General features: G+C 41.5%; 1 protein-coding gene across 2 annotated transcripts in view; it reads right to left on the reverse strand.

Annotated features, from left to right (window-relative positions):
- Positions 1–27,477, reverse strand: part of nAChRalpha1 (nicotinic acetylcholine receptor alpha1) — a 61,112-nt gene that overhangs the window by 21,296 nt on the left and 12,339 nt on the right. The window contains exons 1-2 of one of the 2 annotated variants that reach the window (XM_065865796.2): positions 3,212–3,344; positions 2,215–2,424 (exon numbers count right to left, since the gene is read on the reverse strand). In XM_065865796.2, the coding sequence (XP_065721868.1) occupies positions 2,215–2,406 (192 nt within the window). In that variant the 5' untranslated portion in view covers positions 2,407–2,424; positions 3,212–3,344. Of the gene's footprint in view, positions 1–2,214; positions 2,425–3,211; positions 3,345–27,477 lie in introns of those variants that run through there. The other variant, XM_065865795.2, reaches the window with a different exon arrangement.

Below are 27,477 nucleotides of genomic sequence, written 5' to 3' on the forward strand. Positions count from 1 at the left end.
CACACATACCGTGTATATAGTATGTCACCTGGTTGGCCAGCAGTTATGCAACTAATAAGCCCAAGGTACCGAGGTAGCTATGAGCCATGGATCAGGTGACCGAGGAGCAAGCAGATGGAAAATTGCAAATTACAAATTCTACGGCCAAAACGCACGGCTGCTTTGTTACTGCCCTCACATACTTTCCACTTTCTCCCCCTCCTCCCTTTCTCCTTTTCCCCCTCTGACAGTTGATTGCAATTTCCAGGACAACACAGCAACAGCAAAAAAAATGTACAAGCACTGATTTCAGTGCGGAGAATTTACAAGCAATTGTATGCCAATAAGGAAAAGCAAGCAACACGTGTGTCCCACAACAACAGCCACACAGCCACAGGGGGAGTCAACAGGACGAAAACAGGACGAAACAGGACTTGGGGGGGCAAAGGGCAAGGGGCTGGCAAAGTGGGTGAAAAAACGTGGACTACCAGTGGACTATTGCAATAAAAGAAATTCTGCGAATATTTCAAGCCAGTCAGCAGTCAAGCGCACACAGGGCGGCTGTGCGATATTTCTGTGTGCACCAGCTCGCATACACAGAAAAGCAATTTCGATATAAGCACCTTATGCCAGATGCCCAGATGCCTGCCCACAGTGGATTGGAAACAGGCGAACTAACTGGAAAAGGCTTGATTTAGCCAAATAGCCAGGGTTTTTTCGAGGTCTTATGCCGATTTGTGAGATCTATATTGTTTTAGGCACTTCTTTGAATTGATATTTAAAAAGAAACTCTAGGCAAAAGTAGTGAATCTTATGTAAAAGAAATAAAACGATTTAATTTTATGTTATTTGATAGCACAAAACATTATAAGAAATATTTAACCAAATATTTATATTTTGTGGATGTGTTGTGAGAGATCTTAAGGTGAAAGAAAGATCTTAAGGAAAGCAACTGAAAAATGTTGTAAAAATTAAGTGGAATTCCAAATACTATAGTGTATCTCTGAGAACTCCTTTATTTAATTAAATTCGATTTTCCCAAGGATCAGTGCCAATGTGCATTGGTATTACTGCTCCTGCAGCTGACTGCTGCTCCTGCCTGTCCTGCCCCTTAGTGGTCTTGGTGCTTAGCGCGTGATTTATAACAGCAGGCGAAAAAATAGAAAGTCGAAAAAACGAAGCCAAAGAAGGGGCATCAAGGCAGCAGAAGGCATAAGGCAAAAGGCATAGAGCAGGGAGTAGAGACCAAAACTGGCTACGACAGGGGGCCCATGGAGCCATGGCGTATAGCTCGGCTACTGTGTGGCCAACAGCACGTAACTGTTAGTCGGTTCCCCATTTCCGGCTGTCATGTGCAGCCAAACCGAGCAGAAGATTGTGCTCCATTTGCCTGGCCCACAAAACCGATCTGGCCCAGCTGCAATTTAAGCCAGCGCCTCGATATTGCCACGAATGTTCCTGTGTATATATGATTTATGTGCTGCTCAATTTTAGGGAATGGCGATACCCCCTTGGCCGACTTCGACTTTCAACTGGCAATTGCATAGTTAATCAAGAAAACAATCAACTGCGGCAGAGCCATTGATTTATTATGCAAACAACAATCGAGACAATGAAGCGCCGGGCGGTGGAGTTGAAGCTTAGTTGCCTGGCTTTTTAATCGCCGGGTAAACAGTTATTAATTGCGCGCCGATTGTTTGCTGCGGCTTATACAAATGCCATTGCCTGCTTACCGGCATCGTGGGGCTTTCGCGAATTAATCTGTTATGATTGTCATTTGATAAGCCCGAAACGCGGCTGGGGGGCACACTTGTCAAACAAATGGATTGCTTAGTTTTGGCAGCATCGTTAGAAGGAAATTTTGAGGAATTGGTAGACCATTTGGAATGGGATCAAAGGGGTGGCTTACTTTTCAGTTTTGATCATCAATCAGTCTAGGTGATTTAAAAAGATATCTTACCCACTGCAGATAAAAAATTATAAAGCTTTAGTAATTCAAAACCTATTCATTTGAAATAGCAAAGTTTTGTAACCCCTACCCTATAAAGATTAAAACACATTTCAAACCCCTTAAGAACAATGATATAAAAACTTTTTGCTTTAATCCTGCAACTATCAAGACAAATGGCCCTTTGATTTATGTTTAATACGTGTTACAGGATTTTCCTGACACCCAAGGGGAAACTTTCGACTGAAAGGGATATAGTTAGACATAGAATAGATATAGATACTCACCACATCGATCAGCTGGGAGAGGCGCAGACCCATCTTGACGGTCAGGCGGTCCGAGTTGTTGCCCACGGGTCGGATGAGGCGATTGTAGTTGCTCAGCAGGTCGTCGTAGAGTCGCTTTGCATCTGGGTTGGCCAGGCCGCCGGTGGCGAAGTGTAATGCTATGAATACAGCTGCGAATAGCACGCTACCCATCTTAGGCCAGGTCCAACCCTGCGAAAAAAAAGAACAAATAAATATGGAAATAAGTTGCGGATATTGTCTACTGGCAGTGCGGATTTAGTTCTCCCCAGCATTAGCATTATTTCAGCATAAAACATAAAAAGTTTTCGCTGCAAAATTGTGCAGTCAGAAGCGAGGGGGTTGCCGGGGCAGCAAGAGTCGTAAATTTTGCAAAAGTGTCAAAAGTCTTAGAGCTTTGTTCCCTTTTGGCCACCAGCAACCAACGGCAGCGTGCAGCCATAAACACCATTTAATCTTTGGCTCAAACACTCAAGACACCATCGCAAACATGCATGTCTGGCTGCCTGCGAGTGTGTGAGTGTGAGTGTGCTGAAGCATCCTTCCGTTTCCTGCGTCTTCTTCTAGCTCCAGCTGCCAACCCCATGTGCTTAACATTTTTGTTATTGTTCAATCCCCGGGTCCGGCCCACACAATTACCCAGACACCCCGTAACCCAAACACCCACTCAATATGCGTTTCTGCATTTTATGCATAAAAATCCTTGCGTTCTTCCAACTGACATCCTCGAGTGCTGTCGTGTACAGCTACATTAGCCGCAAACAAGCAATTATAATCAATTCCTGGGAATTCCAGGCAATTAGCAAAAGTGCCTGAGTTGCACAGAAAAATCTAAGAAATATCTTTTGCACATATAAATAACAAGTAAATATTGGCAACTCGTTATTGAGACAATGTAATAACTGTTTGCTTATGCAGAAAAGGCAAAGAATAAACTAGAAATATATTGCCATGCAAGTTTTTAGTGCCATAAACAAACCTTTTCGCACTGCACACGAAGTGAATTGTTATTTACATATAATTCATGAGCAGCTCGATGGATTCCAGCTCCTTTGGCCAACTCAAATAGTCACTTGACCAAGTGGTTTTATGCCGACTCAAGATTTGCCCAAGCAAAGCAGCCAACTGTAACCCAAAACTTTTAACTGAAAAACTGTAAACTTGAAACTTTGCTGTCTTTAGTTTTAGATTTTTCCTTTTCTGCCTTCAACTCTGAGAAAGTTTTGCGCAAAAGATTTAATGTGTCAGATGGGAAAGTTTTCCATAATTTGATATCTGCACATGCAAAGAATTTAGGTGAGGGAAACGGAATTTTTGCTCGGCCAATTACATTTATCAATTTGATGGTTCGGCAACGAGGCTAAATTAATTATGCTAATTTGATGTGTAAATTGTTTGTAATTTGTGCATTGATTTCATAAAAATGCGTCGCTCTTTCGCCTCCAAATAAATCAAATCACATGCCGACGTCTGCATAATTCAGCACAAAACACGTGTCAGTGACCGCAGAACAAAGCAAAAACAGCATGGAGGGAAATAATATTAATAATAATAATAACAGCGGAGAGGGCTACATGACATATACAGAAAATGGCGACAGGGCCCACAAACAACCAAAAACAACCAACAACGACGAAACAACGATAATGGCCGACATAAACAACGACAACGAATATGAATGTCATTTCGAGGGCTATTTATGCGCCTCTTAGTTGGCAGATTATTTCATTTTCATTTCCATATGACCATTTATATTTATTTATTATTTATACTTCCCTCACGCACACGCACACACAATTCTGGCCACAATTTGGCTTGCTGCGGCTGTCAACGCTGCGTATGCGCAATATTATTTGCTGACTATTTATTAATATATATATCAAGTAAATGTATGTGTAGTAGTGTGTGTGTCTCTGTGTGTGTGTTTATAAACTTTTTGTTTGAGCACTGCTCTCCATAAAAACCAGACGATGACGTGTCCTGCCCCCGAAAATAGCTCGCATTGCCATTAATGAAAAATGTAAACTGCAAAACTTTCCCATGGATTTTTCGCTGGTTTTTTGTTGATAAAGTTTTAGAAGGACTACGAATGCCACTCGACCGCACAGTGGTGTTATAAAGGCCAAAAGTGTAATTTAAATCAGGCCACCAGAGTAATCAAAATGTTAGAGACCCGTAAAACATGTTCTTAAAATTATAAAATGAGACAGAGGAGTTAATCTCTTATTTTTTTTGTGAAATATTTTTTTTAATTCCCCTAAACCCTTTCTATTACACCACTGTTCTTCATTTTAATTACACAAATGTTCCCTCCATTTTGGTTATTCGGAGTTGGCAGCATAATGAAGCCAAAAAACTGACATTGACTGCGGGCCACAATTTTAATTGCAATCAGGATGGGACAGAAAAAAGGCAGATGCAGAGCCAAAGGAGACCAGTTTATTGCAGAATGAACTTGATTTGAGCACTCCCTTTGGAAAGGGGTTCCTGTGAAATAATCGCCTGGTGCTTCATCCTCATTTACCGGGGGATTGGAGTCCACTACGACCACGATTAGTTGCCAAAGCAGAAACAGTAGCAATATCAGTCCCCCGCCAACTGCAGAACAAATTGTTATGTAATTGCCCGATGTATATATATAGAGATATACTCAGCAATCCACCTCCGAACAAAGCAAACACTGCTGTCCTGTGCTGTCCTGTCCTGCTTTCTTTCCATTTTATTAGCACTTGTTGTGGGGCTGTGTGTGGCAGCAACCAGGGGTTGGCATATAAAAATAATAAGTATCAAAAATAACTGACCAGCTCTATGGCCGTAAAGAGAACAAGACGAACATTGAATGCACTCGACGTGTCCGACGGCGGCTATAATTTCAATCACTTCCCCGGCAACTGCAGCACAAGCAAAAGCTGCAACAGCAGCAGCAGCCAAAATGTGGCATTAAAAACACTCGTAAACGCTGGGGGAAAAGCGGAAAAGCTGAGCTGTGGGTTGGATTTTAGTGTATCCGCTTTCAGTTTTCCCACTTTTTCCTCCTTCATACCATTTTTCCCCCCCTGTTTGAGTGCAGCCAGCGAAATTGCAGCAAATATTGAAAGAGAAACTATTTGTTAGCTAGCCGTCAATTTGTTCGTAATGAGCTGCGGCTGAGTCCGAGTCCCAGTGCCTGGTTCTTTGTTGCTGTGTGTAGTGTTGTGTTGGGCTGTGCCACAAATGAAAATGTCTTTCAGCGTGGTAAATATTTTATGTCATTTCTGTGCTCGTCTTTTGTGCGCTTACTTGTAGTTGCTGTAGTCTGCTGGGTGCTTTCCTTTTTTTTCACCAATTTCTTTTTGGTTCTTTCACTTTGCTCAGCTTGTTGTTCCCTTGCTTATATTTTTTTTGTTTGGCATTTTTAAGCGCCAGTAAATTTTTTAGTAGGCAGAGAAAGCTGAGCAGAGCAACCGCAGCAAAGGCAGCAACAATAACCAAGTGAAGCTCTGCCGGAAACGGCGTCGACGGCAACATGGCTGGCGAGTCAACTTCCGCTTGCCATGCGAGTGTGTGTGTGGGTGTTTCGGTGTATGTGAGTGTGTGGGTGCTGTGCGCAGAGGGGCTCTTGCAATTTTCCAGTCGAGTTCGTTTTTCATTTCCGTGTTATTTGTTTTGCATACGCCACTCCCACTGCCACTTCCACTCCCTCCACTTTTTGCAATTCTTTGTTACTTTCACTCGCTGCCTTTTTCGTTGCATACTTCTCTGGGCTGATATATTAACATGGCCGCAACGGCAGCTGCCATTTTTGGCATTGTTCTTGTAATTGCTTTTGTCTCTGCGCCCCCGTAATTGAATTTCACTTCTCCCCGGCAAAGAGACCCATCATCATCGCACTTAATCCGTTGGTTCCCCATGCGAATCAACTCGTCTCGCTGCCGGAAAAAGGTGCACTCAGAAAAAATACATACAAGCTGAAGAGATAAATATATATTAAATACTGTTTCTAGTTAAGTTGGGTTCCTATAATAAGGGGGTTCTCTTTATGTAATTATTTATTTCCCTTATCTACTTGAATAAAGTTCTAAATTATCTGATTTACTTTCTTTTAGTGGGCCAATTATCTGACAACCCAAGCCATTCGAGTGGCTAATTTATTCAAATATGTTTTATGTAATTGCAGATGGTCTGTCCTTCTCATTGATTGGCCTGTTACTAGCTGTCTGACTATCTAGCCGAGTGCATTTTTCTCAAATTATGCAAATTTGCCAGAGAATTATGTGCAGAATCTGATGCATGCATAATTTGTACATATTTTAAAGTAATATCTTGGGCAAATGCTGTAGTTCTGCTGGCAAAATTCATAGCCAAAAGCTAAAAGTCAGCACACAAATCGAATGGGGAAAAGGTAAAACAGAGTAGGGTACATGTATAGGGGAATAGATAGAGATGGCTATAAAGAGAGAGTTGTATAATCAAAGGAAAGCACACACACACCCATAATTTGGGAAAAGGTGGGCCAAAATACCTGGCTGAGTTTTTTGCGTGTACTTTTTGTCGGGTAAAAGTAAAAGCAGAAATTTTGTTATTTGAACTTTTGCTCATGAGCACCCTCAGGTAGCTTGTTAAACATTCTTGGGTTGCCTATATATTTTTGTACATACAAATATATAGAGCTGTGTGTGTATTTCTCTTTTTCGAAAAAAAGAAGAAAACTTCAACTTGAAACATGAAAATTTGCATATGATAAGCAAATAAGCAGATGTATGCAAGGTAGCTGGGAAAAGTTTTATTAGATTCTTGATTCGTAAAGGAAAAGTGCCAGGGAAGGGAAAAACGGGGGGTAGCGCGCTTTTGTGGCTTTGGGCTGGCCAACTGAGGTTATGAATATGCGGCCCAGAACCTTTGCAAATATGCGAAACATTTGAAAATTATTTTTGCATAAATAACATTGATGTAGTCTCTCGTGTGTGTGTGTGTGCTTGAGCCACCCAAAGGGTTGCAAATGAGCTAAAACATCTGAGCTTTTGGCCCAAAGAGGCTTACCAACTACCAATGCACAGTCGCTTGAGCAAGGCAAATGATGTGCAAATATGCGTGAACCGCACACAAATGGCGGAAAACTGGGAGCGTACAATGCGGCGTATGCGCAATATTTAATTTCAAGTGCTTCGAGCTGCCACACATACAGACAAAGCTAATTTTTCGCTCAAATGCCAGAGTGTGTGTGTGTGTATAAGGGAGCATGTGTGTGTGTGTGTGAAATGCACTTGCTTTCACCATCAGCGCTTTAAATAAAATATTAGCATTTATTGCCTTCTGCACTCAGCGGACTATTTAGGCGGAGCGGGCAAACAGGATGCAGGGGATGCACAGGATACACAGGATGCGGGGTGCTGAGATGGAATACGGAATGGGAGTCGTAACTTGCCCTAAGTGCTATGCAAAAGGGTTGCTGCCCCGACCCAGGTGAGTTGATGTTGCTGTTGCCGGGGAAGCGGAAACTGGAGCTGCAACAGCAGCGCTAATGTGGCAGGGCTACAGGGCTATTTGCCACGCATTTAAATTTGATCGGAACATTTTGTTAGTCACTTTAAAGTGTACAACTTGTTCAGGATGTAACTAAGATTGATATAATAGCTAAACAAATAAGTTAAAATATTTAACAAATTTTTCTGTAGACTTAAATTATGTTAACAAGTAAAAAGTAACGTTTTTTTCAAAACTATATACAATAATTAACTATAATAAGATATTTAACTATTTAAAATATAAATTAAATTTTTAACAGGTGTTTGCATATTTTAAAATAGTATTTCTAGAATTTCAATAGAAATTTAGTTTTATTTGATAAAGAAACTTTCTTCCAGAAAAAGTTTAAGTCTTCTAATTAGTCTTATGAAATGTATATTCAAAATATGGTGAATAACGTATATTACCTTAAATTTCTGATCTGTTTAAAATGATAATAATATTTTTTTTACTAAAAAAAAGATTAAAAATTAAATTTAAACTTCTCTCTGTCTATACCCACTGAGATAATATTCTTTTGTCTGCATATCTTACAAACTAAAATATATAAATTCCAAACATTTTTCAATAATTAAACTGATTGCATTTCATTAAAATGCATAAATACTTTGTAAGTCGAAGAGGTGGATGTGGCACCTCCTTGTTTGTCAAACAATAATAAATTCAAGAGCTGAGCTCTCGAAACACTCTCCATAAGCGTGGTAATATATGCAATCCGTTCAGAGTGCTCGAGCTGACTTATTCTGCCAATTACTTAACAGATGATGTGTCCAACTCGAGTGCAAGCTTCATCAGTCAGCGGAGAGCCAAATGCAGGGCGTTGCTGCGGTTAATTTGGCTTAAAGCCACACAAATTGCTGGCAGTCCAAGTGATGCAGTTGCAGCATATGTACTTGTATTTGCAGCGTGAATTCGCAACTCATGCGGGAGTAAGCACAAATGCTCGCACTTAAACCAATTGAGCTTTAAACGCCAAAGTGACAGGGGCCAACAATGGCAACAATTTCAGCAACAGTTGCCAGGGCAATCGGCAGCAGTGACAGCTCAGCTGGATGGCGTCGACACAAAGGGACATGGGATATGGGATATGGGACATGGTATATGGATATGGATATGGATATGGATTGTGCTGGAAATGCATCTCACTCACGGCCCGTTGACTCCACTTTGAGAGCCATTGTGTATCTGTGTGTATGGCACTTGCATTATCCCATCTGCTTATCAATAAATAGCAGTCCCCGCTGGGGCGTGGAAATGCCAAACTGTTGCTTTCACTTTGCCACCAACTTGCGAAACTATATATCTTCGAGGAATATATGTATGTATGCTGGGGACCCAGGTGCAAGGTTTTTAAATTCCTTTCTCGGTGGTTCATCCTTCCAACTTTATGGCCAAACTTGGGCAAGCACTTTTATATGGCCATCAAAAAAAGTTCCATACGCCACGTAGGCCGTGCCGAGTTAATTATGTTTATGCAATGCCATTTGCATAAGAAAGACCAAACCAAAAGAGCAGCCAGACGACGTACATCAAAATTTCAGACTCCCCGAGCTCAACAACAAGATGTATGAATAATAGCCCAAGGTGTTAATTTAATAAACGAATTACGAAAACATGAAGTGCCCCGAGCAGGAACTCAAATGTCACGGTTAATGCTAATGCTCAGACGAGATATCCTTTGCATAATGTCAATTTCTAAGGTACAATTATGCTAAGTAATTTTTAGGGGGGAAAGGAAAGCTGCAGGTATACCGAAAGATAAGTCGGTAAGTGATTATGTCGAAGATTATCTTTACCTAGTGAGATCTTGATATATCTATAACAGTCTGCTGATATACAACCTTCATATCAATTTTAGTTTTATTAGATCTTTTAGATATGACAGGTTACACGGAACATTTCAGAACTCGAATAAAGTTTCCTTTGAAAGATTATTTAGAACCCAGTTAAATGGGTAGTTAGGGCTGTCAAAACTGCAAACAGGGCTTTCGTGGCTGGGCAAGGTAATTCCGCGAAAGGGTGATGTACACACCCATGCCCATATAGACCCTTATAGACCCCCCGACCTGCTCCTTTGCAGGATCTCTCTCTCGAGAAATAGTTTCATGCACGCAGCTAAAATTCGTGGCATACTTTCTGGGGCCGTCAGAGAAACTGAAACTGCTGCTGGAGCAGAGCAGCTAACAACTGAAGAATGTTGGGACTTGCGGCTATGAAACAGCATGCCAAAAAGCAAATATACTACGCCCCTTTTCCCCCCCCAAAACTAGCAAATATGTAGGTTGCCCCCCTCTCAGCTACCCGTGAACTAGTTTCGCGTTCGCTTTAAATTATCTTTGATGCGAAAAACGGGGCTGGGAAATTGTGGGTGTGGCGTGCGGTGGGTGGAAGATGGGGGGCAGGGAAACGAATTGCCGCAGGTGTCAAAAACACACAGACAAAGTCAATTTGCGCTGGCAGACGACAGGACATGCCGGCGGATGAGGGTTTTGGGAATGGGAATGGGAATAGGTGTGAGTATGGGTATGGGATCATGGACGTGGTTGGGTAGTTTCCAGGGGGGGGCGTCCATAAGCGTGTGCTGCTCATTACGCGGCGCCTTTGATGTGCAGCAAGCCGTCGTAAAGTGCCGGCAGCAACAACAAACAACATTACAAGCGCCAAGTGGCCCGCTTTCTGCTTTCTGCCTTCTGCCATGGCTGCTCTCTGATTATAATCATCATGATAAGTACTCTATATACCCCATGTGCCACGCCCACTAGTTGGCTGCCTAACAATGGCATGCCGCAAGCCCTCGTCTTTCCCATTTGATGTCGCATTTACCGCCGCCGGAGGGTAATGGAGGGGGGGAATGGAAATGGGAACGATTCCTCCCTAATTTTCGGGGTGGCGGGTACTTAATGTTCACCTGCACGGCACCCCTGTCGCGTGTTTATCTTTAATGCATACAAATAATGCACAAACTGCAAATGCTGATGGCATTGGGCGATGGCATCAGCAGCCAGCAACTCGACACGCCATAAAATCAAGACACATGCCATCTTTACAGCCACCAGCAGCCATATCGGCCATATCAGCAGCGGCATCTGACAAATTGGGGCCACGCCCACTCCGCAAGAACTCCCACCTAATTCAGAAAAATGCCATTTAAGGGGGTATACCGGGAAAAATACCTATAAGTTTGGTCATCAATACCAGGTTCTGTCAGTTCCGTATTTAGATTTAATCGTAAGAAAAATATCTCTACCCATACCCATGTAGTATGCAGAAATCACTTGATATTATAGTTTTTAAAAAGATCTTGCGATGTTTATAATGTAGAATCATCAAATAATTTCATAAAACAACCGTTTTCAAATTTAACATTTTCTAAGTATTGTAAAAGACCCATGGAAATTGTTTAAATTATTTTGAAAGGTTCCTGTTTGAATAAAACTTTTTTTTGTTTCATAAGAGCAATTTTAAATCGATTTTCAAACTAAGTAATTTAGTACAATCCTGATCTACATGATATATACTATGTAACAAAAAAATTTCAACAAGGATATGTTATGAGTTAGCATTGAGTTCGATATGAATTAAGTTAAGGGATTTCCAACAACATTTCTTTAATACCGCTTGGCAATCTAAACCACCTAGACATTCATAAGTTTCGGCCACTCCTGGGCATCCCATCATCTTTCAGGCAGTGTCAGAAACAAATTGATAGTCCCTCAGTTCGGTTTTCAGCACTCGGAGGAAACAAAGCATAACCGGCTGTTGAAATGACTTTTACCCATTTTGATAGATAGATTGAGAGATACTCGTGGAAAGCGTGAAAAGCGGAGACTAGAGGGAAAACAATGCCGACAGCTGCCAAGGCCTGTCAATATTTCAGAGGAGCGGCTACATTAATCAAACAGCCAAGTCCATCCCGCTCACCTATTTCGAGTGATTTGGGCAAAAATAATTGGCTATATGTGTGAAGATGGGGGGTAATATATATGCTATATCCAAAGGGGCATTGACCGATTGTGGGGCCCTATGCCAATTTCTGTCATTCGATATGCACAAAAGATTTATGAGTTAATTAATGTAGCGAAGTGGCCGTGGAAGCGGACTCTTCGTTGAGTATGATTAATGCGTTTGTCGTTTTTTGTTTTCGGACCGGAAGCGGAAATGCAATTGTTGCCGCTTCCGGCGGTTAGTTTTTTCTTAAAGCATCATTAACAAAGTCAACGTGAGGCATTAAAGTGCAGCGAATTGGGTCAGATGGCTGAAAGATGTCGGAGGAAATGCGGTCTGCTCCACTTCGTGGTCGTAACTCATTCATAGCTCATAAACGGTGCTAATATTGAGTGTCGATTTTCCACCACACTGGCCCAGGACATTGCACCAATGTCTCTCTTTCACACTTGGCTCGATTTTCCCCACTTTTCCTCACTTTCCCGCGTCATCTGTATGTGTGTGTGAGTGTGTTTGTGAACAATGCAGCTGTTTTGCTCGGCTTCTCTATTTTCTGCGACCCGCTTTTTGTGCACTGGCGACGAGGACTACGGACTAAGGACTAAGGACTACGGACTACGGCGGCAGCTGCTTCATTACGGAAGCCAGTATCCTGTTAATAGTTTAACATAAACTGTGGTAAAAAGTGCACGCCGCCTGCCGTCGCTTTTATTGATTATCGCTACAGGGACACTTACACTGTATTCGCCATTCTGCACCGGAAGTTGACACACTTAGCAAATGGCGACCACCCCCTGATGGCCTACAAAATGCCGGGCAATTCATAAAAAATTCATCTACCCCTGTAGTTTGATCGGCGTTTAAAATTAAATTCCAGCACTCGTTTCATTTAACCTTCTCCATCGGGAGTCATTTTCTTTCACGTTGTAACTGCAGCACCATAATTCATCTTGGGGCTTCTGGTCATAAGATTGCGATCCTATCGGTGGGAAAAAGTAACCTACAACTGTCTAGGGATGGTTAGGATTTGAATACCCTTTACTAAAGGGTTGGAAAGAAGTATTATTTTGCTTAGAAAATAAAAAGATACTGTCTTTTCTTCACTTAACAAGTAAATAACGATGGTGTTAAAATGAATATATTTATTTTATACAAACGATTTAAGATTTATAACTTTAGAACCCACAACAATTTATAGAGGATATCCCCCATTCGAAACTTTCTTCTATTGAAGCACAACCTATTTTTTGCTGCGCCGCATGCCTTGGACAAAACATAGTCATAAATTTAAATCAAATGTTCTGACAGCCAACCGAAAGCGATTGCAAATTTATCTATAAGAAGGGCAAGACAGCATTTGAAACTTGGACACCAGATGTCCGCTTAAAATTATTTCTTGGCATACGAATGGGACAGCAATGTATATAAATGGTATATAATAAATAAGGGGGTTTGTGTAGCGGAAGTGCCTGCATATACTTCTGATTTATGCGCCAAGGTTTTGCTGCCTTGACTAATTATGTGCGGAGTTTTTGAATGTTCGATTGATTGATTCATGGATGGGTTTGTTGTTTGTTTGCCGCTCATTATTTGCAAAATTGATATTGTAAAACAGATGTTTCCGCTCCCACTTCATTGTTATTTAATTACCCCCGATATCGGGGCCCCGAAGTTTGGCGCTTGATTAATGTTTGACCATCGCTGTTCGCAGTTCGCAGGTAGGAAATGAGCGATGCAATCGATAAATGAATAAATGACAGCTAATTAATCCAAACATGCACACGCACACACACTGGGATAATTATTATACGGCAAGGCAGGACATTGGACACATTCCCAGTGTCCTTGTGGCATTTTAAATGCAATTTCATTCTCGCCGCGAAGGGCGAAAAAGTGAAATGAATTAAAAATTCATTAGCATTTTAACTGACACGGCACATTGATATCCACATATCCTGCAGGCCAACAATGCAATGCAATTCCAATTAGGCCATAGATCGATTGCTGTTTTAGCCGTCATTGTCGTAGTTTCTCACCGGGGCGTCAAATGGGTTATGGCCCCGGGTTTCGAGTTCAGTGAAGTGAGAGCTTTATTGACTTAGCAGAGGTCGCTCTGGGTCGCTTTATAGTTGGCTAGATACGAGGAATTTCCCTACTCAGCCCCGAAAATCAGATGGATAAGCCCGGAACACCCACAACAACTGCAATCTGCATGTATTCGTTGGGTGGGGATGTGGTTTTTGGGTGGATTGGGGGCTAGATGGCTGGCTATGAGGAGTTCCGTTCGGTCTGACTTATGCATTGCCACGCATGAATTATTCAAATACGATGCCCATGCTATATGCATATATAGCTGGAAGCTGGCAAAAATGAAAACGGAAACCAAAACTCAAACAGCATAAACTGCATCCACTCGAATTGGATTGAGTTTTCTACTTCTGCTGCTGCTGCTGCTGCTGCAAATGCAACTGAAACTGAAAATGCAGCTGGGCTGTGGTAAAAAGGGGGGTGGTTGGGTGAAAGTCACACACACACGAACACAAATACGACATGGTAAAACAGAGTTATGATGGAAAACATTGGAATGCATAGCCCATTTAAACGCAAGGTTAGCAAACCAACATGTTCATTTGAAGTTCGTCTATGTAAAATCCCAGAAAAAATTCAATTTCTGTGCGGAATCTGGCACAAATTGCGAAACGGTGGAATAAAAAAGGATATCCGTAAATAAACTAGCACACACACACATAAGGGGTGCATAACCAGCCACAAAAGCGATTACGCCAACATCCACGGAAACTCCCATCGAAATCGAGAAATCCCCTCGATTCCGCAAGCATGGAAACTAAATTATTGTGTAACTTTTGGGCAAAGGCAATTTGATAAATTGCCGAAATCTGGATAAAGCCCAAATGATGTGATTCCGACTGGGAGTAGCACTTAGCAGAGAGACTCGCAACCCGGATCCCCGCATATTTGCTCAACTTAATGGCTAAAAAGCAACAGAAGCGCGTAGTTCGATTATTTAATGCAAATCCAATGCATTGTCAATCAGCCAGACAGACTCCTCATCGTCTCATCTCCTCGACGGCACAGTTGGCAAAGCGATTTTCAATTTCCAATTTCAAATTTCAATTCTATGCAAAGTAGACGATGACTATGGCCCCCCCCCCTTTTGGCCCCGCCTCTGACTGGATTCGCATGTATGTATGTGTGCCAACTATTGACACAGAACTCTCACTCACACACTCATGCAGCCATACGCCCGGATACCCACACACTCACGCAGAGCACTTGAGCAAATACCCGACGATCCGAGACCCAGAGACAATGCCAGGACTCGCTCATGGGCGTGGAAAGGGGGGTGACAGTGGGGGTGGCTCTAGGATTCGAGGGGTCCTCCTGTTCTGGCTGTTCCGGCATCTAAATTCGCTCCAATTAATGCGGGAATTTGTGCTAATTTTCATGCTATTTTCTTCAAAAAGGCTCGAGGGAATCTATTTTAGTTTTAGAAATAAATTCAAAATTGGTATATGGCTTTGATATCTTCCATAAATTAAGGTAACTACCTTATATCGAAGCAATTATAACTTGGATAAGTCTGAATCAATCAATTGCACAAATTCTTTTAAAAATATACTTAACTTATAAGGACTACTTAAAGAACCTTCTTCTATAGTTGTATTTATTAAATATATCAAAAGCCCCGTTCATAATATTATAACTAATTGCAAATACGGACTGCTAGATACAATCTACATCAATGCCCAAGGTTTTTTGTTTAATTTGCCTTAAATATTATAATAAAATTGAATGAATTTATTAAATTTATTTTCCTATATAGTAAGAAAACCTTTAATTTACCTAGTGAGATTTGAAAATAAGCCCTATTGGGGAACTCCTCTGAGTGTCCCGCCTTTGTCTATACCTATACCTTCACATATATCTGGCTTTATCTGCCTCGCACCATCGCCTATAGTTTACTTGCGCTAATAGCATTGAACGAGCTCGAAATCAAAGCAACGACATCCAGCTGAGACTCCCCGTTTCGTACCCCCCTATGCTATCCCTCCTCAAAACCCTATATCTGCCCCTTTTGTCTGCTGCCGCGTGTCGCAAGTGCATTCAATTACTTGATGTGTCTATATGGCAGCTACAATGTCTCCCCGATGTTTCCCCGATTCTCCTCAGATGCCCCTTCCAATGTCGAGCGCGTTTAATACAATTGCTATTTTGTAGCGAAAGCAGGCTGGCATTGCCAATACGACACGAGAGGGAGAAAGCAAATTGTAAAAGGTATAAAATTGATGGATAAAATGATGCAATGGCACTGGCTTTTCCAGCATCTTTAGCATCGGCTTCAGGATTTTCGCTGAGCTCTGGATGCCCCATGATTGTGTTTATGCCTTCCAACCCATGGCTACAGGTAGAAGATAAAATATATATAAATAAATATGAGTGGGCCATTTAAAGGCTATAACCTGGAGGGAAATATTTTTGCCTCATAGTGGAAATTTAGTGAAAAGCCAGTTCCAATTTAACAAGCAACTTGAATACGATTTGAACAATAAATTTCCAAACTCTTAGGCATACGGTTTTCCAGCTCACCCGTTTCCTGGCAATACATTGATTAATCAACTCACCTGCAAGAAAACAAATGAAATTTTCAATTAGCAAATGCCCAATAAATACCATACGCATGTAAATAATTAAGTACAAGCCGAGGCAACAAGCAAAAGTCAAGCCCACAATGCTTTTATCACACAAAAGCTCGGAAAATACCCGGAAAACAACAAGGAGCGACAACTATTAGATGCTCTTCGGAGATTATCAGTACAAATGTACTGAATATTATCCCATACATCGCACATAATCTCTTCACAAAAGGCGAGTTGAAGTTTAATAGCCTTAAAGTCTGCTTATCATTTGGGATTTAATTGAAAATTTCTGTTGACCAAAGAACATGGACATGACGTTTGAGGAAATGAAAAGCTCGGGGGCGAAAGGGAGCGCCGACCAGATGGCAGCTGTCACAAGCTGGAAAACACGCTCCTGTCACCCATTCCTCAGCTCCAGCAGTTGGCCAGAAGCAGGTGGAATGCCCATGGAAACTTTCCACATGCGGAACCGCATGTGGTTCTATTATCACAGCGTAAAAATGTTTGGCCAAGCTGCATTTGACCAAAAACCGAGCTCTAAATTAGCCAGTGGTCGCCATTTAAACCACTCTTACACTGGGAAAAAAGTCCTAGTTATTTGACTTAAAGTTCAAGAGATCTTAGACTTTTTTAAAAAACTTTAACAATGTTCTATTAATTTCTCGTTATATTCTTAGCTTATCGAAGCATGTCTTTCCATCTCTTTTTTAATTTTTAGTTTAATTGATACCTCTTTTTTCTCTGTGTAACCACTTTGGACTGTTGCTTTCTCTCATAAATTCTAATGCGGGTGTGAGTGTGTCTGTGTCTTTGGGAATTTTTTGTTATACTTTCGTCGCTGGGTTTTTGTTTATGTTTTGGGTGGGTGTTTTTGGTGGGTGGTCGCTTTTTTGGGGGCGTTTGATGGGGGGATACGGTGAGGTGAGGTGCCAAAGGGGGCGTGGCTGGCTGTTAATAATGCGTTGTCGCTGGGCCCCCGCTTTTTGTGTTGTCGCAGCTGCAAAACTCATGCTTTTGATATGGCAGATAAGCCCAGCATAAAATATTTTATTAGCCAGCGACTGCACTCGCTGAGAAGGGAAAACAAAAAAAAAGCAGGGAAAACAAAAAAAGAGCTCTTTCCAGCCAGCAAAAAGTGCCACTCAACTCAAACACTGGCATTTTTTCGCGTTTTTCTTTTCGGCAGCTTAGACATAAATTCCTTGCCGAAAAACGGGCATGCCGAATGGGTTCAGGGGTAGGGAAAATTTTCCATTTTCCACCACCCCCTCCAAAGGATAATGAGCATGTGGGTTAGTAAGCAAGTAAGGGTGTGCGGGGTTCGTTGGACTTGTGACTTTTTCTGCCTTTTTCCTTTTTGTGAAAATGAAAATTAATGAATGCGAGCAAATGCTTTTGGCATTGTGCCAGGCAAAGGCAACATACCAAAGACACTAAATTAAATGTCATATGTCAACTTCTCCAGCTCTGTTTCTGTGTTTCTCTTCTATATTTTTTTCAGCTTTGTTTTCCCGCTTTGTGTGTGAGTGCGTTTCCCTTTAGCCATTTTTGCCTATTTTCACTGGCTGTTTGTCTTGGCCACCAAACGCAAGTTCATTTAGCCAGCTGCCAGCAGTCGGCCGCCTCTAATGCTTGATGTATTTTAAATTAAATTTCAATTTCATCCGCTTCTCTCAAGCGTAATTTAATCCCATTCAATTCGTCTGAGAGTTCAATTCGATTATGCCAAAAACCAAAAAGCCCCTGACCCCATGCTCCATAGAAAGCCGGGCTAAAAGCTTTATAAGTAGTTAGCAAAAAATATTAATTTAATTTCCGGTTAACACTCACGTGTGCCAGGTGTCATCAACTCACCTTGCTTTTTTATCTACCGCGCAGTGCGTTAAATTATTTAATGGCTCGTGTCAAAGGTAATAAATGTTCGTTCTGCGTGCCGGCTTTTTTACCTTTTTGGCCCGCAAGGGTATATGGTCCATAGGTTGGCTTTATGCGGTGCTATGGTAGAGACAAAAGGAAGTAAGGGCAAAAATCGCTTTTAATGCGCTTAATAGTTCGCGCATCATTAAGTTGGATTGCGCGGAAAAAGGCAACCGCATAAAAGAAATATTCTTATGGCTGTTTTTTCACTAGGTTTGGCTGCTCAACGCTGCTCTTAATTGCAAATCAATATGGCAAGGGCATTCTGGGCTGCCTGCTAATTGCACACTTCAATTGCCCTTCTCCAGACTGGCTGTATAAATTTCAGGTTGTTTTTTCTCAAATGGAATTGACTCAAATGGAATTTTCTGCCCCCCAAAATGTCGAGTGTCACCCAACGAGTAATTTTCAATTTCCATGCAAACCAGAAATTCCACTCATACCAAATATCTCTAGCCGAAAAACCCAATAGAAGGCATGTGTAAAAAAAATATTGTAAATAATAAATGAGATTGGGACTAGAAGAAGTTAGGACAGAAAGTTTTTGCCCGTTTTAACCGCATGACTTTTGGTTTTATTGCTAGCGTTTTTCTTTCGATTTTCGCCATTTCACACTTGGCCATAATGGGCAAGAAAATGGTCAGAGCAACAACAAATAATAAAATGTGGTGATGTTGTTAGCACGATGACTTTGAAGTGCTCTTCCAGGAAGCAGAAGCAATCAAATTTATGGCCAGAATTGGAGGAGAGAAATTCAGCTGGCCCCAAAGAGTTAAGCCCTGTGAAATTATAGCTGAAATATGGATTTAAACACGCCTTCCCGGAATGACAATTCAGTTCCCGAGGCCAGTTACCCAGTTCTACAGTTTGCCAGCCACGTGTATAACTTATTTATAAGGCTTTTACGCACAAATACACAAAAATTTGCAGGGGCAGAGTTGCAAACAGAAGGGAGACCTGGAAAAACGGAAATGTGTACTTCGTATAGAGGGGATATTCGGGGGCTTTTGTTACTTTAACCCGCTTTCAGCACAGAATTTGCAAATGGACTTGGCGAAAGCGAAACTTGTCCTTTGTGTGCGCTTTACACACGTTATCGGGGGTGGAGTATATACTATAGAGATACTATATATATGGTAGTAACATAGTTACATATGGAGTGGCAAGGGATGTCTGAGATAATTGCGTCTTTGTGTGCCCAAATATTCGTACGAGTACGAGTGTATTCATAAACATTTCCACAGACCCACACAGATATGGCATACATATGTATAGACCAAATTCACCCAGAATATCGCACGACTGTCAACTTTTCTGTGGCAATGAAATGGCCCTGGCAGCCATTAAAAATGTAAAATAGGAAACAACACGAGCCGCAAGGAGCAACGAATACTAATATTTTTTTACGACTAAGCATTGTGCAAATTTGTCCATCTATGACATAAGCATAAATTCCATTTTTGGGCCCCACTCTCAAGGGTTAAGCAGAAAATAGGTTGCTGAAATAAGTTTCTACATCTATTGTAAATTATTTTTTCGCCATAAAGCAGCTTAAATAAATTCGTAATTATTTTAAATGTGCCCATGGTGCCACGCCCCCATTGCTCTGGCGAAAGTTTTGGACAAAGTTTGCATCGTTTCCATCGCCGCTCATTAAGTAGCACAATTTCTGTTTTCTTCGCCAAGTTTTCGTTGGCCAAGAGGGCGGCAAATGGGTGAAGGGGCGTGGCTTTGGTGGGGTCGATGGGTGGTGGGTGGTGGGTCGTGGGCTGAAGTGGCGCCGCATCACACGCCAAGTAATTATGAATATTTTAACGAACTTTTGCCACAGGCAGCGGCAAATCAAAATATTTCATTCGACTGCACAAAAGTTAGAGCGAAAAATAATTCCATTCCGAAAATAGAAAGACGGCCGAGGGTAAAAGCCGTAAAAAAAGCGTTAAAAAGCACAAAGAATAATAATTAAAACTGCATCAGATACATTCTGGGATCGCGATGGCAGCAGCTAGATAAATCATTTCGTATTTAGCGCATCTCGGGTAATTTAAATAATTAATTAAGCAAAACTTAGATAGTTTTTGGGGTGGACCGAAAAAGTTTTGCCAGCGATTATAAGTTAAAATTTAAATGAAATTTTTATACTATTTATCTTAGCAACCAAAAAGGTCACTTAAACTTGGCCTTCTTTTGGCCGTTTAAAGCCCTCTCCGCCTTGATTAACTCACACACTGCGTATACGCAATCGATCCGAGTGCCAGATGCCAATCACTCTGAATGGGGGCCCCTGGCCCACACTGGCACTAAGCTGGTTTTTGTTTGGGTGCATAAATTGATGTTGGCCTTAAAGCCAATTAAGTGGGTCAGCTTACTGCCCAACCCCCCTGCAGATTCATCCCCACTCAATTCATCTCGAGTTGGCCAAAGTTGCGGCTTTGTTGGACGAAGTTTCGGGATGCGCTTAAGCGCATATACTTGCAGCACTTGTGGCCGAAAACCGAAAGATAGTTGGCTGTCTAATTATCATAAAAATAATAACGTCCGGGCTATCTTAATTGAATTTTCCAACAATGCAACAGAAAATGCAGGAGTAGCTGATAAAAATTCTCTCAGCCGAGACACAAACACCTGGGCTGGACTCCATTTTTTTTTCCTTTAGCGCATAATTATCCAGGGAGACTGTTTATTTTCCTTTGACATATTCGACAGTGGAGATGCTTAATTTTATGCAGAATTTCAATGACTTGGCTAACTTTGCGTCGGACTCTGCGCCACTCAGCTTCCGAGCTGCATGGATTAGCATAAAATCAGCTACAACCACTCCCCATTTTTTTCCAGGACCAAAAGTCATTTCGGTTTTCAATTAAAAGCCAGTCAGCTGACTTGGCTCACTTGGCCATACATCAGCCAAGAGACGCGTAATTCACCTGCATCATCAATCTAACACCCGAGTCACGGGATCCAGGTTCTAGGCTACCGATTCTCCACTACAGGATCCCCAGGTCCGTCGTAAAATGCGCGGCCAAAAGGAAAACAGAAAGTGGGGTGCTTATAAATTTGCAAGGACATGGCAGCTCTGACTAACTTCAGGATCGTAATTCTTTGTGCCAGCTCGCAGGAGCACAGGTCAGCAAAGATTGGCCACTAAGTAAGGCATTAAAGAAAATTGGTAGTGCTGTTTTTATTATCTTTTTTCATATTACGAAATATTTACCTATTGCATTTAGATATCTAAACATGAAGCATTCTTTTGAAGGGGTTTTCGAACCATTGTTTATGATATAGGTATACAATATTCTAAAAGGTTTAAAGTTGGATCAGGAAAGTAATGAAGAATGATGTTTTCTGTTAATACGAAATATATATAACATTAAAAAATAAATGTTCTATTAATCCCCATATTCAGATATATCAATTTAAAATTTTTTTCTTTTTCAATGTTAAAGGTTTTATGGAGTTGTCGACTATAATCATAACAGTTTTAATACATATTTTTATGAAAAAGTTGTAAAGTTAGTTAACGAAATTTAAGTAAGAAATTCAATTTCTTTTTTGTCAGTGTAGCGGGTGAACTGGTCGATTGGGAATTCGATTTGTGAGCCCTCTTGAAGGGCACTCGAGCGGAAGTTGTGCTGGCCGGTGTAAATAATTGCCTGGCTGGAACTACACCCAGTCATTCATCCATTCATTTGCGCCATCATAGCGTGATTTGTTCGTGTGCAAGTGCGGTAGATTTATGCATGTGGTCGTCGAAGGGAAAGGCAATAAAACTAATTATGAAAGTTTACCTGTTCGGGTGAAAGCACCCTTACCGGTGGCAGTGGCTGTGCGATGTCATTACTCCAGGAGTCAGATAATAATCGTGGCATTAATTAATGAAACAAGCAGAAGGTTTTGCTTCTTTTGTTTGTGACCGTGTTGATTTTATTATTTTTTGTTTCATTAAAATTAGTGCGAAATGTTTCTGTGTTGTGGCAGCGGTGTCCCAGAAGAGGGACGGAATCTCTCTGCCTCGCAGACAGACTGCTTTTTTGGGGTTTTGCGGCCATTAAATTGCCCCATAAATATGCCCCAAATGGCAATGGACATTGTTGCCTTTGTGATTGCAGTGAGAATACGCATTTAAATTTCATTTTCATGGAAATTAATTAGCTACGAAGCCGGAAAATATGCTGGAAATGCCGGTCTGATCTGTGGAGATACAATTGCTGCGCATGGCTTCCGCCATTTCTCATCCTGTCCGGGGTAATCTTTTGGCCCAGTACTACTACTGTTCGCATCGAAGGACATTTGATTCGCTATGATTATGTATTTCCATTTGCACAAGTTTTTTTTTTATTTTTGCCTTGGTTAGTTGGCCAACATCATAAATATCATCATGTCTGGCTTCGTTTTTACACACAGGCCAGCTTAGAAGATTTATGTGACCGGGCACTCAAATCGGAGCGGAAAACTGAGGGGGAAAACTTTATTTCCTTGAGATACGAAATAGTAGTCTCGAAAGTCTTGGGAGTCGCATGTGACATAACTTTGATTGAGTCGGGCACTCGAGGGGCGGTTGGCGGGGCGGCTATTTGCAGATACTCGTATCTAATATGCAAACTGACAACTTAAGTACGCACATAAACGAAATCTAAGACAGGCATAGAGAACGTTCAACACATTGGGACAAACAAACCGCTCTCGGGCCCCATAGAGATTACCCACCCACTATCTCTATCCATACCACCCAGAAAACCACACCACCCACCTATCCGGTTGACTCCTCTCCTGCTCCCTGATGCTCCAAATGACAAGTTAATCATTTATTAACGTTGACATGTCATTGCTCAAGTATTTATTTACTGCCTGGCTGTGGCAACTACATATACGCATACACGTTCGGGGGTTCAGAGGTTTCCTGGCCCATTACCTTTCCTGAAAATCCATTTTCAGCATACCTTTCACCTTGCTGCATCAAGGACTCAATGAATTCGGGCACACAATGAGAAATAGCAATTATATAAGTTATCAAAGGAGTTCAATATTATCACTTTAAATATATCAGCGGGTCTATTAAAAATATAATACGATATGAAATTTTAATTTTTTCCAATGTTCTTATTAAATTTTTGTTAATTTACACTTAACAACTGACTTTCTGCATGAAGTAGCCTATTAAAAAAGCTACACATTTTTATGCAAACTAAAATATATACACTTTTTATGATCTAGCATAATTTATATTTTCAAAGATATTATCAAATCTATTAATTTTACAAATATAATATCTTTATATTTGGCTGAAAGAAGCCTTCTAAAAAACGTTAGCGTTTTAATAACAATTGTGCGGGTCTGGGATTTATTGGCAAAGAGTTGTTTATTATGTTGTTGATATCAAAAGGTATCTATATAAAAGGTCATATTTTATTCTCTCTCTGCAGACTCAGCTCAAAAGCAGTTGCAATATAATAATGGCGGTGAGCAGCTGCAAAATTATTTATAATAAACATAATAAGCGGGCGACAGCTGTTGCCAATGGCTGTCACAGGATGAGGTCCTGGTGGTTTCGGGTGTCGGTTTCCCGATGACAGCGCCGCCGACAGGCGAAATGCCTAATCCTTGAGACATTTTCGAGCTTAATTACGTGTTTACCGCGCTCTTCAGTTACCGCCCTGGGTTTCAGGTGGGCTCTACGAGGACTTAGTTTTTGTTAACCCCCCGAATAACACCTATATACACACACACACACAGAAATTTGGCCAGGACAGGACGGGATAATATGTTGCCCCATAAAGTATGCTACAAATTTTATACTTTCTAGCATATTTGCCGCGCATAGCACAAATTTCTGACGGTTTCGTGCCCAGTGAAAATGTGAAATATTTTATGGTCTACCCCCAAAAAAATATAAAAAAGGGCGCAGCGAAGGATAGAAAATACCAATCAGCGTGACTGTTGGCTGAACTCGTGCTTATCGCCGAGTTTTTGATTTGCCTTAAACTTTCCTTTCACTCAGTTCACATCCTCACCATCCCACACACACAGATTTTTCCCGGCCTCAAGATGAACTGAGTTTTCCTTTGAGGCAGGCTCATCCTTTTCGCGTGTTCCAGCATCCTTTTTCCCCTTGATTTTTTCTATATTTTTTGTGGCCCGCTTTTCAGTTAGGCGCCTGCCGCGGCTCAATTATATAAATTTTTATGGGGCCCCCGAAAAAGGGAAAGAAATTTATGCGAACGTTCGTTTCTGTTGTTTACACAACAAAAACGTGGCTACCCCGGCCCTTTTTAAGGGCTAACAAGTGTGGCGTGAATGTGTCCTAGCCTGGCCTGAATCTCCAGCTAACTGGGTCTCTGAATAAGCCTTTTGCTTGAGTTACAACCCCTTGCCTCATGTTTTTTTTCTTGTCTGCTCCATCTCTCCTCTGTGATTAATAGTTTTTTCATCGACATTCGGAGGTCGTGGGGCCAAACAAAAAATTATACAACCACGCTTCACTGAACTCAAAAGTATAAATAAATTCCATCAAGTTGAAGGAATAAATATATGTGTTTGCCAATAATTATCCTGTGCCAGTACCCCTATGAAAAAGTTTGTGTGTGTGTGTGTTGAAACTGAAACGAAAACTTTCCTTTCCTTTCGGCCAAAAATGCTCCCCTTTCAGTTAGTTTTATTGGCTTTGCCTGTCGTTTCTCACACTGCCCTTGACTGATATTATGCCAGGGGGATTACTTTGATGGCAGCACATGAATTACAGCCACAGTCAGCCACATAAAACTATACCCATATCGATCGGAAGGTGCTGCTGCCACAGGAGCTCCTGATGCTTCTGATGCTCCTGATTCGCCTGATTCGCCTGATTCTCCTGCAATGTGTGTACATCAAGTTGGGACTAGGCTGGCGAAAAGTTTTATTACCCTATGGCTGCGGGAATTTCTCCTGTCGAGGAGGATACTTTCGGGTTTTATGCTCCGGCCAGAGTCAATGAATTGATTGATGTACGCCTGGTTGCGAAGGGAACCCGAAACGGCATCAAAAGGCAACAGCAGCGGAATAGAATGCGCATAAAAAAGGCCAAGTTTCCAGTTGCCAAGTTGCCGCTTTTCTTCTGTTTTCTTTTTGGGTCGGGGGCAAGAACCCAAGCCCAGCTCACACATGCACATAAATTACACTTTTACGCTGACATTTTACTATTTGCCATGGCTGGCTTTTCATTTTTGGAGGCGAACGCACTAAAAAACCGAAGCTAATAGCCATGAGCAAAACTTGGCTTTTGCCGAATGGCCACGCTCGCCGCAGCATAAACTACATGACTTTATGTTCTATTTGCGGGTTTTACCGCTTTTCCCCTGCTTTTGGTCGGGTCAAAACTTCAAACAAGCTGAAAATTAATTTAATGCGCATTTTCCAGAGCGGGTGGGCAGATCTTTTGGAGCAGGGAGCGGAAAAAATGATTGTAAACGGCAAAAGTCATTGGGGCAAGCAAATGAAAATGTAAACTTAAGTGGCACACACGCATTTTTTCCAACCATTTTATGTGCAAAACGAAGAAGCAGGACGGTGCAGAAAAGCCGGGGGAAAATGCGAGAAAAGCGAGGAAAGCCGGGGGAAAAGCGGGGAAAAGTAAACGAAAGCCGAACAAGCGGCAGGCATACAAGCTCGAGCGAGGAAAAAAAGGGCCAAAAGCACTAGAGTCTCGACTCTGCTGCCGCTCACTCCATATTTTATTTAACAGTCGCTGTACGAACACTCGACACACATTCGGCGCTAGTTTCGGCCACCATTAATTGGATGTGCCAGTTACAATGGCATCCTTTCCCCAGCATCCACATCCACATCCTACCTTCCGAACCATCCAAATCCTACGCCCGTTCGAGCGGGGCTTCAATTAAATTCAAATTAAGGCCCGACCTAAGCCCAAAACTGATGGGCAGAGATTTTTGCAGCACTCGCTGGCAAACGAGAAATGCTGCACTGCGAGAAAAGGGTCTTTTCGATTTGATATAGATTACCAAAAAATATATAAGAGGTTCAAAGAAATCACTATGATCATAAGATCTTTTAGAAAAGTCTCTAAAAGTATACAACAATATCCGACTTTTAAAGGGTGTCTAAAAGTGTGCAACAATATCCGAAAAACTATATTCTGATATAGATTTCGACGAGTTCTGATAAAGAAGCATTTAAATCTCTTAGGTTCTCAATTTAATTAAAAAGGTGCCTAGAAGTATGCAACAATATCCGAAAAACAACATTAATTATTTTACTGCATACTTTTAGACAGATTTATTAGTGATTTTGAAACCCTAGTGATTCCTACAAGTTATTTTTATTGTATTAAATGAAAATCCAACAAAATTTCATTGAGACCTTAAATGCCCACCTGAGTTTACCATCTGATTTTTCCCCCAGTGCTGCCGATATTCCCGCACAAACGACTAAAATGATGCCCCAATGACGTCGCATAAATATTTCGTTATGGCCCGTCTGCGAAAAAAGGGCCAGCGAGAAAAAAGCGGCAATCGAAATGTGGCAGCAAATCGATGCCACTTGCTGGGCTCAACGTGGCGTATGCGTAATGCAGACACGGCAAAGGGCCAAGAGTCGTTTGCCATTATGTCCATGGTGTTATTTATGATATCTCCATACGACTATCGCGCCGACCTTTAAGTTCCGAGACGAAACAGCGATGATCTGCGGTTCAATTAAGTGGAAAATAACCATAAATCAAGGGAACATCATATCTCTGCAATTGAGTTTCAACTTGCATTGATTCGGTGCCATGCCCCCAGGTAGTATCCCTCGTATCTGATGTGCTCCTTCCTGTGTGGCTTAACCATTGAGTCTGGCTCTGGATCTGAATCGAAATCGGCATTCGAAACTGAATCAGAGGCGTTAGCTTACACACACACTCACGGTTGAGAGGAAAAGGACGCGGCATTATTCGATTCTTATTGTAATCGCATGAATATATTTCTCGCATTATAATGCTCAGCTGAGCTTCAGTGGCTTTTTCCTGCGCAGTCGTTGACTTTTTGCATTTTTAATATGTGTGTGTGTGAGCCGAGTCCCCGCTTTTCCCGCTTTTCCGATTTTCCCTGTATATTGCGTATCGGCGCATGTGTGTGTGAGTGCGTTCAATAATTTCCGCCACGGCATTTTGAGTTGGGTACGCTGCCAAATAGAGTGTAACGTGTGTGTATGGCGCCATCAACTTGAAAAAGTGTCAGCAGGCAAAGCC

The sequence above is a fragment of the Drosophila suzukii genome, chromosome 3 (assembly GCF_043229965.1).
Source record: "Drosophila suzukii chromosome 3, CBGP_Dsuzu_IsoJpt1.0, whole genome shotgun sequence".
NCBI lineage: Eukaryota > Metazoa > Arthropoda > Insecta > Diptera > Drosophilidae > Drosophila > Drosophila suzukii.